A 15981-nucleotide genomic window follows, 5' to 3' on the forward strand; every position below is an offset into this window, starting at 1 on the left:
GGGTAGGGTCAGGGCCCAATTTTCCTCTCATGGAACTTATCTGAAGGTTTTATATTGCTGCCCATCACCATGGTATCTGAGCACTTTCCATTGGGCTGCAATGGAGCTATTCCTGATTTACACCAGTGTGAGAAGAGAATCAGGCCCTTTGACTGGCGTTCCTCTTTAACAGCCCTGCAGAGCATCACAGAAATTAGAGGTTGTAAAGGAGCTGTCGGATCGTCTAATCCATCTGCTGGCCAACACAGGATTGCTCCTTGCTGCATATTGCAAGAGGTTTGGTGAACATTCATAGAATGACTATGAGCATACAAAGCAGTCCACTTTTCATGGCTTCATTGCATTGTGAGGAATGGATTTTCCCCCAGACGCAGGGGGGAAAGAGTGGATTCTATGGCAAATAGATGTAAAGCTGAAAATTGGCTGGGATTCTGGGGACATTAATGTGCCTCACTCCTACCGGACCCATCACTGGGTTAGTCCCCTTTCTGACCGATGGCTAGTGGGTATGGAGTAATGGGGACTTCAAAGGCTGTCCGACTCTTTTGATTTCTGTGAGCTGTTGCTATTACTTTAGCAAATAAGACAGCTCTCTTGGCCAACTTTGATGGGCCATATAGCTTCACGGAGTGTCATCATCATTGACTGGGGACAACTTCATATGGTATTTTAACACCACACTGCTAGACCTCCACGTTCACAGGCCCTGATACTGCACCTCTAAAGATTTATACGATCTGAAGAGAAACCAGAGTGACTCAATGGGAGCTTTATCATTGACTTCAGTGAGTGCAAAGCACTAGCTCTGTAAGTGATCACAGTCGTTACTAGGGCTGGGCAAATAATTCATAACAAATAATTAATTCCACATCTTTTTCTCATTGCAAATTGTCCACAAACAGATTGTGATTTTCCCAAGCTTATTTGTTAATCAGAATTAGTCACTGAATTTCCACTAATAATTCTTTGTCTCTAGCGCCCCCTGAGCAGTTAACAGAGAGTACTAGTGATCGAGTGGTTTTGATTGGGCACAGGTCACATGGTATGTTTCTGGTCCCTGACTGGATAAATGAAAGGTCAAGTTTCTGGTGTAAATAGGAGTCTGAAACTCATGATCTCTGAATAATCAACAACATTTGCTGAAATTCCCAAACATTCTTGCCAGTAAACTCATTTGCTAGACTATCCATGGGGAGCAAACACAAAAGGCGCACATGCAGCCAAAGCAAATTCATTTAAACAGTTTAACAAGCGGAAGTTAAAATTGCAGTATTTGCCCAGCTGTTGCAATGCTATAGTCTGCAGTGATCTTTCTGCTCTGGGGAGAGTGCAGGAGTGGCAGATGGGTGTTGGGTATTTGCACACATTCTCAGCTGCTAGCTGCACCTCTGTGATACCCCTGATATTGCCAGTTGCAGTGCTGTGATGGCTTCCAGGGTGCACCTCTGCGGTGTAGGCACCATATTGGGCTAAAACATCAAAACCTGGTTTAATTTTTCCAATTCCTTACGCATGAGAATCTCCAGCTCCCTTCCAGTGACACTTAAATGGTCTCTGTTCTGTTCATAACATACATAGAGAGAAATTAGATAAAAAACATAATATACTCTTGCTGGAACACTACTTATTTCTTAGACTTCAGAACCTAACACACAAGATTAATGGTCTCAAGTTGCAGTGGGGGATGTTTAGGGTGGATATTAGGAAAAACTTTTTCACTAGGAGGGTGGTGAAGCACTGGAATGGGTTACCTAGGGAGGTGGTGGAATCTCCTTCCTTAGAGGTTTTTAAGATCAGGCTTGACAAAGCCCTGGCTGGGATAATTTAGATGGGGATTCATGGAGGTTAAGTCCATTAATGGCTATTAGCCAGGATGGGTAAGGAATGGTGTCCCTAGCCTCTGTTTATCAGAGGGTGGAGATGGATGGCAGGAGAGATATCACTTGATCATTACCTGTTAGGTTCACTCCCTCTGGGGCACCTGGCATTGGCCACTGTCGGCAGACAGGTTACTGGGCTGGATGGACCTTTGGTCTGACCCAGTAAGGCCATTCTTATGTTCTTATGGGATTGGTTTTGATTGGCTTTGAGCAGAGGATTGGACTAGATGACCTCCTGAGGTCCCTTCCAACTCTGATATTCTATGATATTCTAAGAACCAAAAACAGAAAGAGACAAAGCAGGCTGCTCCCTATGGAAAGGCAAAACTCAACCCATCTTGCTCTAGCCTGGCTCTTTGCAGACTGACTCTGAAGAGTGAAGATCCAGATCACACGCTTCCCTACAGAGCCCCCTAGCCTGCTAGCAGGACCAAGAAGCCCCCTGAGAATTTAGAGTGATTGTTTATAATTTTAACACAGTTTTCAATGCATCACATTCTCCTCTTTAGTGACACTCAGGGGATCATGTCCCTGACAGCTCCTTGCCAACTAGCAGCCTGCACTGTCGGATGTGTTAATCAGTGGGTACAGTACTGGGTGCTCCTACTCTGCTTACCACAACACATTAACTTTGGAAATGCAGCTTCCACTCAAGTTGGCGGCCTTTCATTTCCCATGTGTTGTTAGCTGTACTGAACTTTTAAACTATGAGCAAACATAAACCCCTCACTCCCACAGGGGCAAAGATTACAGGCTCCTTGATTCTCCTTTCTGTAGCATTTCTGTGGAATTGTTTTGGATTTTAAACAGTCAAAAATTAAAAGGCCAAGTCTTTCTTTTGAGATGCCCACAGCCACCCCTGCCCATCACACGGGGCACTCTGAGACTGTTGTAAGTCCCTCCCGCCTGCATCTCCCCCCGCGTGACACTTCTGAAGTGTGCTGCTTTTCTGGATGTCATCTATACAGGTGCCCTCTGCATCACTACAGAGTCAACAGGCTGGTCCAGTCTATTTTTAAGCTGCAGACGTTCTGAGTATTTTGTGCTGGGCTGTTTAAAAGAAAAAATAGCCTCTTAGCAAACTCTGATTGCATTGAGTCAACAGGGCTCAAGTGCAAGTCCGTTTGCTTTGCACAGAGACAGGGCCAGAGCTGAGTGAATGAGGCATAAGCGTTATCTAGGTATAAATCCCACAAATTGCCTTTGAAGGTACTCACACCTTATTTTAGCCCTTTGTGGGATGATGTGTGCAAGCCTATTTCATTCCCAAGGATGTTCATGGAAAGAGTAATTGTGGATACACCTATGAAGTTAAAGAAAGTTAAAGAAGTATGGGCTGGATGAATGCACTATAAGGTGGGTAGAAAGTTGGCTAGATTGTCGGGCTCAACGAGTAGTGATCAATGGCTCCACGTCTAGTTGGCAGCTGGTGTCAAGTGGAGTGCCCCAGGGGTCGGTCCTGGGGCCGGTTTTGTTCAATATCTTCATAAATGATCTGGAGGATGGTGTGGATTGCACTCTCAGCAAATTTGCGGATGATACTAAACTGGGAGGAGTGGTAGATACGCTGGAGGGCAGGGATAGGATACAGAGGGACCTAGACAAATTGGAGGATTGGGCCAAAAGAAACCTGATGAGGTTCAATAAGGATAAGTGCAGGGTCCTGCACTTAGGACGGAAGAACCCAATGCACAGCTACAGACTAGGGACCGAATGGCTAGGCAGCAGTTCTGCGGAAAAGGACCTAGGGGTTACAGTGGACGAGAAGCTGGATATGAGTCAGCAGTGTGCCCTTGTTGCCAAGAAGGCCAATGGCATTTTGGGATGTATAAGTAGGGGCATAGCGAGCAGATCGAGGGACGTGATCGTTCCCCTCTATTCGACATTGGTGAGGCCTCATCTGGAGTACTGTGTCCAGTTTTGGGCCCCACACTACAAGAAGGACGTGGAGAAATTGGAGAGAGTCCAGCGAAGGGCAACAAAAATGATTAGGGGTCTGGAACACATGACTTATGAGGAGAGGCTGAGGGAACTGGGATTGTTTAGTCTGTAGAAGAAAAGAATGAGGGGGGATTTGATAGCTGCTTTCAACTACCTGAGAGGTGGTTCCAGAGAGGATGGTTCTAGACTATTCTCAGTGGTAGAAGAGGACAGGACAAGGAGTAATGGTCTCAAGTTGCAGTGGGGGAGGTTTAGGTTGGATATTAGGAAAAACTTTTTCACTAGGAGGGTGGTGAAACACTGGAATACGTTACTTAGGGAGGTGGTAGAATCTCCTTCCTTGGAAGTTTTTAAGGTCAGGCTTGACAAAGCCCTGGCTGGGATGATTTGATTGGGGATTGGTCCTGCTTTGAGCAGGGGGTTGGACTAGATGACCTCCTGAGGTCCCTTCCAACCCTGATATTCTATGATTCTATGATTCTATGAAGGAGTACTTTCCGTAGCATTTGGATCAGGAGCGTTCACGCAACCAGCTTGAAAGCTACGCATGAGCAGGGATCCTAGAAACCCATCTGCCATGGAAAAATGTGGAATTTGGATTTTTACAGAGAATCTTTAGTTTTTATATTTTGTGAACAAATAAAAACATAAACAGTGGAACCCCGATTATCTCATCTAATTGGAACAGGAGCCAGATCGGATAATCAAAAATTCAGATAATCAGGAGAATGGGCAGGGCCCAGCCCTGTCGGCTTAAAAATTGTAAATATATCAATAAAATATTGTGTTTAACTGAAAGCTCTAAATATTGTGGCTAGGGAAACTAAAGTTCAACTTTTCATTTTAATCGCAGAAAAATGTGGATTTTTATGGTTTTCTTCATCAGAGAATTTTGTTTTGTTTTTCAAGCACCAAAAACTAGGATACCTGCTCATGAGTCATCCAATCAGGATGCAGCAAGAATACCATGTGACTTAAGTGACCAATCACACAGATATTGCTATGTGAATACTCAAAGTAATTGTTTCTGACTGATTCCTATGTTTGAAGACTAGAAGAGGCTATTATACTACAGTCATCCAGTCTGCCCTCTTGCATAACACAGACCACAATATTTCACCCATCTAGTTTAATAACTTGTGGTTAAACTAGAGCATCTTGTTTAGAAAGGCATCCAATTCTGATTTAAATACTTCAAAAGACAGAGAACTTACCACAGCCCTTGGTAAGCCGTTTCAGAAGTCAATTACCCTTGCTATTAACATTTTTCATCTTGTTTCCAGTTTTAATTTTATCTACCTTCTGCTTCCAACTATTGGTTCTTGCTCTGCATAACCTGAAATGTTTACAAAACCACCTGCTGAGTAATATCAAATAATGGGCAAATCCATACAAAAAAGCAAAGCCTATTCCTTTGTTAACAGAAAAAACAGCTAGATTCATAGGATAAATTGTTCACTGCAAATAGTGTGCCCAGCTCTAGATAAGACAATGGGCAGATAAGACGAGCCTTGTTTGGTTATTGTTTCTGGCCTGAGAAATTTGAGGGTGCACAGCAAATGTGGGTGGAGAAGCCCTGGGCCCAGATACTTAGGGCTGATGACACTTCTGACTGCTTTTTGGGTGCATAGGTTTGCCCTATTCACCGAAAGTTACAAAAGAATGGAAAGTCTGAGACATACCAGAGAGAGACCCCGCAGATGAAAATTCCAGGGTTTGTTTCACAGTTTCTTACCTGCCTGCTAGTTTGTGAAATGTGATATATCAGCCAACTGTTGCAGAAGCAATGCCTGCCTTACCAGGGTGGGGTGTGCAAGGAGGGGGCCAGATGTGATGGTAAAGGAGTGCTGCTGGTACTAATCATGTCACGGAGGCCAGAAAGGCGCCTGCATTTCATGAGCCAGGGCAAGCAGCAGCAACGCCAGGATACTCCTGGATAGCAGTTCAGGCTTCAGACCTGGATTATTGTGTGCGGTGGAGAATCAGAATTCAGAACAGAACCCTGGGTGAAAGCTCGAAATGCAAATGAACCAGGGGAAAAAAATATAAACAAACATGGAGGTTTTATAAGGAGTTCTCTAGATGAAGGGTATGAGAGGACACAAAAGCAATGGAATATTGCATCAAAGAACCCTTGATTCTCAGCCCTTAAGCCAGTCTCCTGCCCAGTCCTGCCACCACATCCTGTTGAACCAAACTACCCTGGAGGCTCCACCGCATTATAAATACAGCCAGTGTGAGCTTCATGAACTGTTAGGAGCTTGCCGTTTTGTAGGCTGACAGTCAGGCAAGGCCTTTGGCCACGGCATAGTTTCCCTCAGCCAGCATTTCTGAGCTTTACAAAGAGGACTGCCTGTTCTCCCTCAGCTCTGACTGCATTGGCAGTGCAGAAACCAGTCACAGAAGTGGGTGGTGCCAAAGCAGACCAACTAATCATGGTTCCTCCATATTCCCATAAATGAGGACAAGGCCAGCCCAATGAACGTTTCCTGGTGCTGCTTCCCAGAGGTCACAGTGACCTCGTCGAGTGTGTGGATCCTGCATTTTCTCTTTTATGGGTAAGCATTCTGGCTTCAGTGACTCAGCTCTTTAATTCACAAAGTGAAGCCAATCTCCGGGGGCTTGGCTCTGCCGTTAGTTTTTCTGGCTTGTCCAGTCATCTTATTTGCTGCTGCTAACGTTATCTCCTAGGACACTGGAAGACAGCCCACTCTGAAGAGAGAACTAAAGCTTCCCCAGTAAGCTCCGAGGCATTGACACTAGCGGAGTCTGGGGACATCTGCAGCCTCCACTGGGCCCAGAGGCCCTCCTGGTTAAAGCATGTCATTGGGCACATGTGGTTTCACGGTGCATGGTTTTGATTAGTCCCAAGAATGACCATGTCATTAGTCCTAAGATGACCTTAAAATGAACTGTCTCCAGCTACCACATTCATCTTGAGGTCTTTCCCCCTGTGATTGACTGGATCCCAGAGGGGAGCATGTCACATGTCCTGGTGACCATTTTCCTAGTTTGCCTCTAATTGTCAGCCATGTCTGCTGGAGAAAATGTCTGATCTCTGCACAGGAAAATATTAATAAAAGAGAGAGCGAGAGAGAGAGAGAAGGGAGGGAGAGAAGACCCATGAGTGGTTTGAAAACTGTCTCTTTATATTCCAAGCATGCGATTCAGGTTTTCATATCTGTGGTCCACAGTCCATCCCAGAGGTGCTCGGTTCACAGTGTTGGAACAATCTGCCGAACAGACGGCTCGGCTAGGAGACGTTTCCAAAAGAAGCTGGAATAAGGAGGAAAGAGAGAAGAGGATGAATGCCAAGCCTGCCGTGCAATAGCTTAGGGCTTGTCTACACCTGAAACTCTACTGCGGAATGGCTACAGCAGCACCACTATCGCGCTCCAGTGTAGACACTACCTATGCCAAGAGCCCGTCGGAGTAGGTAATCCACCCCCTGAGAGGCAGTAGCTAGATCAACGGAAGAATTCTTCTACCCCATCTACACCATAGGCTAGGTCGGCTTACCTATGATTTTTCGCACCCCTGAGCGATGTTGCTGGGCTGACCTAATTTTTGAGTGCAGACCAGGCCTTAGAGAGCGTGCCCACTGCAAAGCACAGAGAACTTCGCTGCACCTTTATAGCTGCCACAAATGCCGTGCTGCACCCCAGAGAGCCAGCTGTCCCTCAGTGCTAATGGAAGGGGCCCTTGGCTTAAGACTCAGCTTTGCTATGACTTACGTCGGGAATATGGCCCTAAAGGAAGCAGCGTCAGAGAATTCAGTCCTGTATTGTTCCAAGTTTCCTCCTCTATTCCCTTGCAGTCCTCATTTTGGGCTTGAGCCTTGAGAAATCCTGGGACAGCAGGCTAAGGCACCATGGAGGGTCCCCGGCTGTGGCTTGGGTCTAAGACAGTGTTGCAAAAGGAACAATGGCATTGCCTGTGTCAGCGGAAGGAGCTGACTGATGCTCTCTGCTAATCTCCAAGAAAGCAGAAGCTCCACAGTGTAGCTGAGCCCTGTTCTGTAGTGACACTGCCAAGGGCAGAAGAACGGTTCTCATGCATGGGATCCTAGGTAGTACTTAATGGGGGTTGCTTTTGGGAGGAGGTCACCTATCCCCAGGGAACTGACATCATCAAACCGATTGCATGCAGGCCACCACATAGCCATTGGCCACAACAACTGTCAGTCAGAACCGACTCAGGCTGGATTCGAACCGGTGACCTACAGACGAAACGTGCCACAATCCATTACCTAGCCCAAGCCATCTGACCCTTTTCCCCTGTCAAGCCCCAAGAATGTTGGCATTTACCCAATGATGGCAGAGCAAGGCATGTACCACTGCAGTCACCAAAGGATTCATGGCTGCTGCTTCACAGCCCCTCCTCGCCCTCCCATGTACCTTGGCTGAGCAGCTGTAGGTTCCGGACCTCCTCCCGCACCTGGAGTTGCAGGACTTGCTGGAGGACCTCCTGCCGCTGAGACTCGTGAATAATGCCCATACGCTGCAGCTTCTCTGCGTTCAGCCGCAACAGTGCCCGACCTGCCAAACGCAAGCGAAGAGACAGCGCTCATTCAGAGTGACGGAGCAAGGCAGCTCTGACTTGCGTCAGCGGTGAAATGGTGAGTGCTTAGGAAAACCAGGCGCTGGGAACACCGGCCAGATTCCATAGGCAGGCGCTGGGTTAACCACTGTTGGAGTTGGTGGGTGTAGCAGCTGCCAGGATGGATATAAAAAAGACACTAAACTCCTTCCTATAACCAGATAGCTGAAACAATAGGAGCCACCACCCAAAACAGGCATCTGGCAAGGCTTGAGTAAAAATTGAAGTGTGAGGCCCAAGGGGTTTCCCTGGGAACTGTCATGGCAAACACAGGGGCTGGAGCATTGATTGGTGGAGCTGTGGGTATCTGGGTGTCTCAGAGAAGCAGGGTGAGAAGCAGCAGAAAGCCAAGGACGCTGTCAAAAAAAGCACTGGCAACATGGCCCTGAGAAAAGCTAAGAGAGAGCTTTTGGGCTAAGCGGTGGCTGGAAAAGGGGCTCAGAACAAAGACACCATCTCTTGTTATTTGATTCCTGCTGGTTTAGGGAAACAGGACTTTGTACATTCTATGCAAATCAACAGGACTGCATCAGAGAATCTCCTGATTCCATCACCAATTTCTCCTCCTAACTGGAACAGCCCACAAGACCTTGAATTTTTGGCTAACCGCTTGGGTCAAAAGGTGCATGCTTCCAACAGGCAGCCATCAGGAAGAGTCCTAGCACAGTGAGGCCAGGTACCCAAACAGGCTTCAAAAGTGCCCCATGAGTAACGGCCACAGGATCAAGCTGCAAACATCAAACATCCACACACATAACCTGGCATTTGTATCTGCTAATGGGGAGGGGCATGTTGAAAATTCATCCCCCAATTGCAGAACAAATAAGAACCTGAATTCCAATCATCAGAAAGGCAAGAAGGGAAGGGCGGAGGGGAAGAAATGGTGACAAATGCAGCCCCCTCCAGCAGTGATCACCTAACACAGCTATGCAACAGCCTCAGCAGCAACCCTACAATACAAAAGAATCATACCAGAGATGCACACATGTAGCGTTAGCTGCTGCCTTATCATGTTCTTAGGCTGAATCGTAATGCACCTCCAGTAAGACTGTTCGGAAATTGAATTGTATATTGATGACTCTCCCCAGCTCCCTTCATGGGGAGAGTCTCAGTCCGGCACTGACAAGATTTATGTCTCTGTCAAAATGACTTCTGTGGCCGGCAGTAAGTGCTCTATTGCTCAGAGCCCCGTGCAAGGAGTACAGGAGCCTGGGCTGTACCTGGGGCCTATTCCAGGTGGTCATGGAAAGTAAAATCAGGAACGGGGGGGAGGTGTTTTTCTGCAAATAAAGCCATGTTGGCACGCTTGTTCCCAGCAGGGGGTTTACTGTTGAATGCACAACTGCCAGTGTGTACTGCCACTCAGTGTAAACATTCCATTTGTGGGTTCAGTGAGCCTGCCCTAGAGGATAACCCGCGGGGCTCTCCCACGACACAGCTGCAAGGGCTGTGCGAGTACTCACACAAGTCTAGGACCATCTTCTGTCTCAGCAAAAGATCTAGTCACTCACCCTGCTTGTTAAGGGCTGGGCTAAATCAAACAGAACCTAACAGTCACTGGGCATCCTTCACCATCCTTTGGCATTCCTGAAAAGGACAACTCTCCAGCAATGCCAATCAGACAGTGGCATGGTGGGAGTCCTAATCCTAAAGTTTGGGTCAAGGGCTTGCCCCTCAGATCACGTAATCCCTAAAGGCAGGAGCTTTCTATTTGTCAGCTCCATCTCCTGCATCAGGACATATTGTTTGGAATGCCCCGGCTCCGCTCTTCTCTGGTATACTGGCAATGTGAGGAGTTAAATTAGAAGTACCCATCAGAACACATTAACGTTCCCATCAGTGCTTTTAGTCACAGCCATTCTCCTCCAGTCCAGGAGCTATCAGAAGAGGGGTTTTACAGCCAGCTTTTGTCCCTGCCTCCCAGAGTACATTCGCTAATTCTTCCTTTATTTCCGATGCAAGGACTTGGGTGAGCTGTTACATTAGAGCTGTATCATTCCTCTAGGGCATGAGACAAAGGCATACAGCTTCCCATCTCACTCGCTCCCTTCCCCGCTGCCTTCTCCTGGCAAAGCATTGTATTATCCATCTCTGCCTCACAAAGCAGGCTGCAGACTAGTGGTTCTGTGCGAGGTAGAGAGGGAGGAAAAAAAGGCCGGGACTGAGTCAATTATGTTTGCTTTGTGGGGACTTGATTCATTTTTTGGGTGTCCTCTCAGAGAGACACACCCGTGGAGCGGACACTACTTTGACTACCAACACCCAGCTGGCTAACTGAAAACTTTAAAATATTAATTCTGCAGCTTCGCTTACTGTCTTTCTTGATGTTCTTCTACAAACATCCCTTTGTTCTTCAGATCAAACAGCCCCTGATTTACTATTTTAGGATACTCTGCTGCAGTCTAACACCTGAAAAAAGTGTAATTTATGTGACCATATCAGGTACCTCGATATTAAATACATATGTAAGCAATAACACCTGGCCAGATGTGCAGTGTTACCAATACCTGCATAATGTGGGTAGATTGTGCAATATGAGGCTGAAGATCAAAGACCCTTTAACCGCTTGAGAACGGCAGGTATTTACTATAATGAAACTTCTTGAACTAGGTTATTGCTTTGCTTTGTTCTTATTTCTGGAGCAGGGAAAGAGCTGGTGTTGACTACCTTTCTGTAACAAACTAATGAGCCCTGGCCTTTGTGGTTATTCCCAGTGACAGCTTGGCTAGAACCTTCATCAGCTGATTAGAGTCCTCCTTTGGTAATGCTAATGTAGCCATCCATTGAAATGAAAGGGATTCATGTGTACGCATTCCAGGGCAGAACTTTGTCTATAGTATGTGTGTGTGGGACATAGGACAGCAGCAGAATCTCAGATCTGAAGCCTTTGAGAGTTTGAGGGAGAAGTGGGTGGATCCTCACATATTAACCCACTGCCTAGGGCTTTGGTTCTAGGTTGGATCCAGAACTGGGAGAGGTCTCTGGTATTTTCTGGTTTCTGTTTGGATGTAGCAAAATCTTGCGAGAACAGTCGCTGATGAGATTTTTGCTGAAGATGGTGGAAGTCTTACTACAGCTGCTGATCTCACTAGATTTACATCTTCCGAGATGGGCAAAATATCAGGGTATCAGCAGAGCTGGCTTCATTTATTTTTCTTAAAACAAAAAATGGCCCTTTTTAGAAAACAAAGAAATTCACAAAAAGCTGGTGACTTTTATAAGCTTGTCTTCTTTTGCAAAATTTTTCACAACACTTTATCAAAAGCATTATCCAAATATTTTTATGTATTGAAAACTGGTTTTGATGAAAATAGATTAAAATGTTTTGCAAAAACAAAACAAAATACATTTTAAAAATCCCAGACAATGAAAAAAATAGGTCTGTTTTGAATGCTGCAAAACAGAAACAACTTAGACATTTTGAAATTGTTTGCAAAAAACAATTTGTTAAGATTTTTATCCAGCTGATATTATCATAGTCGATAGTTTGGGTCAACGTTCTTGCAAGAACAGCTTATGAGATTTGGCAACTGTTGATTTCTAATACACCACCTAGGTATGATTTGCCTTGTAGATGCATCTGAACTCAACCTAAACCTAAGTAAACTGAATCTGAATATACAGAACAGAGCAAACTGTCCCATTCACACATTATGTACATTCTGAAAAATGTTCCTTAGCTTTAGTTCCACGTTTGGCTCATATTTGAGGTGCAGAGGGCCCACTTTCCGGTGTATCATTGGGTTAAAGACTTTTGATGGCATTTTCAGCCTCTTCCTTGGCTGCTGCAGAATGAAAAGGTGAACAAGTTCCCATGTCTAACCCTGCAGCTTTTGGCATGCAATGCAATCAGCAACAAATGATGAGGTAGGAAATTGATATTATGAGGAACAGGAAATTTGTTTAATATTTAATCCTCAATCATCTCTGCATTTCTACTGACTTTTCCAGTCACTTCCATTTTTTTTGGTCACATCAAGCTCCTTATTAATATTATATGAGATGATGAGTCTACTTGCTGCATTGAGCAGAGCAATAAACAGCAAGGCAGATAGGAAGAATGGCTTAGTAACTAGGGAACAAGATAAGGACTCAGAGGACCTGGGTTCAATGCCTGACTCTTGGGCCAGTCATTTAATTGAACCTAGCCTCAGTCCCACTTCTGTAGACTGGGATTAATATTTTCCTACCTTTCAGAGGTGGTGTGGGGGATAAAAGTCTCTGACTCATTACCAGGTGCTCAGATACAACAGTGGAGAACCTAGCTACTCAGACTCTGGAGTGACGGGATTCTAAAGAGGACAGCCTTCTGTTCACCCGTTTCCTCTTTTCACACAAAACCCACAGCCGCCTAAATTCTGAACTGGGAAAGAAACTGGAAATGGTTAAATTGTGCTGTTAAAATAGTAAGCCCTGACTCTTGTTTATTAAAGAAATAAGGTGGGGGAGGTGATAGGTTTGATTGGACTGACTTCCGTTGATTGAAAAGGCAAGCTTTTGATCTTACACAGAGCAATTCTTCAGGTCTGGGAAAGGTACTCAGAGGGTCACAGTGGAACAGATTGTTAAACTTAAGGAGTTAACACATGTTGCAAGAGACCATTCAAGGTGAAGTGGGCAGCTAACACCTCTGCAGCTGCAGGACAAAGAGGGTTAGTGTGTTATACAGATTGTTATAATGAGCCATAAATCCAGTGTCTGTTACTGAGTCCATGATTTTTAATGTCTAGCACAGTTATGAATGTAAGCTCCCAGGCTCGTCTTTTGAAGGTGTTGTGCAGGTTTCCTTTGAGGATGAGGACGGAGATCAGATATGGAGTGTGCACCTTTCCCAGACCTGAAGAAAAGCTCTGTGGAGCTTGAAAGCTTGTCTCTTTCTCCAACAGAAGTTGGTCCAATAAAAGATATTCCCTCACCCGCCTTGTCTCTCTGATATCCTGGGACCAACATGGCTACAGCTACACTGCAAACAACAATGGAAGATCCATCTTTCACGACGTCACCTTCAGGTGCCTAGACAGATACTTGAACATAAGATCTCACCTTACAGTTTATTTTAAAAGACTGCTGTGACATCCTGACAAAGCCCCTAGCCCTTCTCAGAACCCGTCAGCTTAAAGAGATTGTGGCTAAGGAGCTCCTCCCAGGTGTTGGTTAGCAGAGGGCCAGGAAGAAAGTCGGCTGATTAGAGCCGGTCTTAGCATTCTGGGGTGGGAGTGTGAAGCAGTTTTTGCTGCTGCCTCTCCTCATGCTCCCCATGGCTGCCTGAGCAGGGAAATGCGAGAGAAACTTACTTAAAGAAAGAAAAGTAGCTGAAATTTCCCTTTAAATCAGGGATGTCAAAGCCCTTATGGGACCCAAAGACCAACTTTGCCTGTCACAAGACATTCCCCCTGCAGTGTAAGCTAGGGTTTTAAATGGCCTGGGCTCTGGGTGCAGACAGATCAGAGCTGGGCCCAGCACCCTACCCTACAGAGGCATGACTCTGGCTTGATTCATAGAGGTAGGGGTCTCGTGCAGAGTTCGGATCTGGGGGTTGATTCCAAACCCCTGGGCCCTGAGATGGTATTTGAATCTAGGGGTTTGGCTGAAGGCTCCCCTTTAGCTCTGAGTGTGGTGTTAGCTACAGGTGAGGACTGAGCTGTCTTGAGGGAGAGGTGTTGGGGAAACGTGAATCACATTCGGCTAGTTCTGTTAATAAACCAAACCACCTGTACGCAACAACCACCGAAAGTCTTTACTCATCATCAGCATTTTTCAATTAGTACCAGCTAGAGAGGGAGCATCTACTGTACCTGTGATAGCGTGATGGGAAAAGGCCTCCACATAGATGAGATAGTTATGGGGACAGTGTTTCTTTAGCCATCTGCACACATCCTGTTGGGTCCATAACACCACCGGCTTGGTAAGGCTGCCTAGCGTGGGGCTGGTATGGTAAATGCCATAGTGATCACAGGGACGACTCTACAGAGGTTTGGAAGCAGGAAACAGAGAAAGGGGAGGGTGTTAATGGACTTCAGTACCACCAGGAAGAAAAAACTCAGCCATGGGATGAACAGAGGCCAGGCTGAAACATCTCTGGAGAAGAGAGGTGCTTGGATACTCTGGAAGGGAGAACCCCACAGTCGGTAGCAGGAATGCCTGCATAACATTGCCCAAGATACTTTGTAAGATCATCCTAACCCTCCTAATGGTCTTTTTCTTATTGGCGTGTCCAGAAGCAGCCACAGCCGAGTTGTAGGAAACCATGCACGGACGGAAGCTAACAAACCAACTGCAGAAGGGAGAGAGGAGAACTCAGATCCATGGCAAGCCTGTTGACCACACCCCAGCTGCGTATTCTACTCCTGCATTGTCCTGTCTTTCCCAGAAAGCAGGCATTCAGGAAGGATGCTGCATTGCATGGGCATGCTATGACTGCTGCTTACTGTACTAATCAGGATAATTTCCCTGTCAGTCTGTCCTCCCCACATCTGCTCTCTCCACCCATTACCTCATCCTGTGTTTAGATTGTAAGCTGTGTGGGACAGGGACCATCTGTCCCTCTTTGTATGCACAGTGGCTAGCACAACGGGGTGCAGAGCAGGGCTCCTAGGTTGCCTACATACAGACTAGCGACATTTGTCTCAGAAGCATTGTCGCTCATGGTACTGCCCTGATTGAGAGGAGCTGCCAGGAGCAATGCAAACACTGCGTGTCTTCGGTCAGTGCCCAGGCAGATAGCACCTGTGCTCAGCTGCTCGCCGGTAAGCACCTTCACAACTTACCGCTGCTTTTCAAACAGTCAAGGCCCAGCTGCACCTATATTTAAAAAAAAGTCTTTGCAAGAGCACTCCAGCAACGTGCTCGGAGCTGCATGGGCAAACGGGGTAAATGCGCCTGCACGCGGCGAGTGAGGCGTGACCCAGCCTCATTCGCCCGCGGAGGTGCACTCGTCCGATTTGCACCCATAATCACGGAGGCTCTTTCGCCAGAGCATTTCTTGAACAAGAGCCTCTGACAGGAGAGAACAGCGCAGGCAGGCTCCCAAGAATAACTGCAACCTGGGCCCCACAAAGCCTATCAAGCCAATACTCTGACCTCCCCCAAACAAATAACTCTGTCATCTCTCTTCCCTCCATATCCACCAGTCCCAGCACCTTCCCCTGCAGGCTGCCAATCACTATCAGTGGTAAGGATTGTTTGCGGGAGGCACCTGTCCAGAGAGGATGGGGCTGAGACCCGCCCAACTCCTGACACAGGCTGCAGACAGTTTATCATCAGCATCGACCTCTGGTGGATGAGAACCAGCAACCCAGGGCCTAAAGGCGATCCCTCCAATTGCCGGTCCTTGAGCCACCTGTGACGGGTTTCCCCTGGGATGCTACCTGGAACTGGAGTACTACTGAGCCCTCTGACCCACCAGCCTGGGCTCCCTCTCACACTGTGCTGCTGTGACAAATTGCAAAGCCCTCCAAGCTTTGCACTTTCACCAGCATTTACACAGGTAGGGACACGCCCAGCTGCAGTCACATGCAGGCTCTCTAACTACCAGCTTCCCCGCCTAGGACCCCAGAGCAGT

At 46.6% G+C, this 15981-nt stretch overlaps 1 protein-coding gene across 2 annotated transcripts in view; it reads right to left on the reverse strand.

Moving 5' to 3' along the window:
* Positions 1–3604: 3604 nt before the first annotated feature.
* The window catches only part of SAMD10 (sterile alpha motif domain containing 10), a 41464-nt gene continuing 29087 nt past the window's right edge, over positions 3605–15981 (reverse strand). The window contains exons 4-6 of one of the 2 annotated variants that reach the window (XM_074969530.1): positions 14216–14384; positions 8219–8359; positions 3605–7097 (exon numbers count right to left, since the gene is read on the reverse strand). In XM_074969530.1, the coding sequence (XP_074825631.1) occupies positions 7075–7097; positions 8219–8359; positions 14216–14384 (333 nt within the window). In that variant the 3' untranslated portion in view covers positions 3605–7074. The remainder of the gene's footprint in view (positions 7098–8218; positions 8360–14215; positions 14385–15981) is intronic. The other variant, XM_074969531.1, reaches the window with a different exon arrangement.

The sequence above is a fragment of the Natator depressus genome, chromosome 13 (genome assembly GCF_965152275.1).
Source record: "Natator depressus isolate rNatDep1 chromosome 13, rNatDep2.hap1, whole genome shotgun sequence".
NCBI classification, from domain to species: domain Eukaryota; kingdom Metazoa; phylum Chordata; order Testudines; family Cheloniidae; genus Natator; species Natator depressus.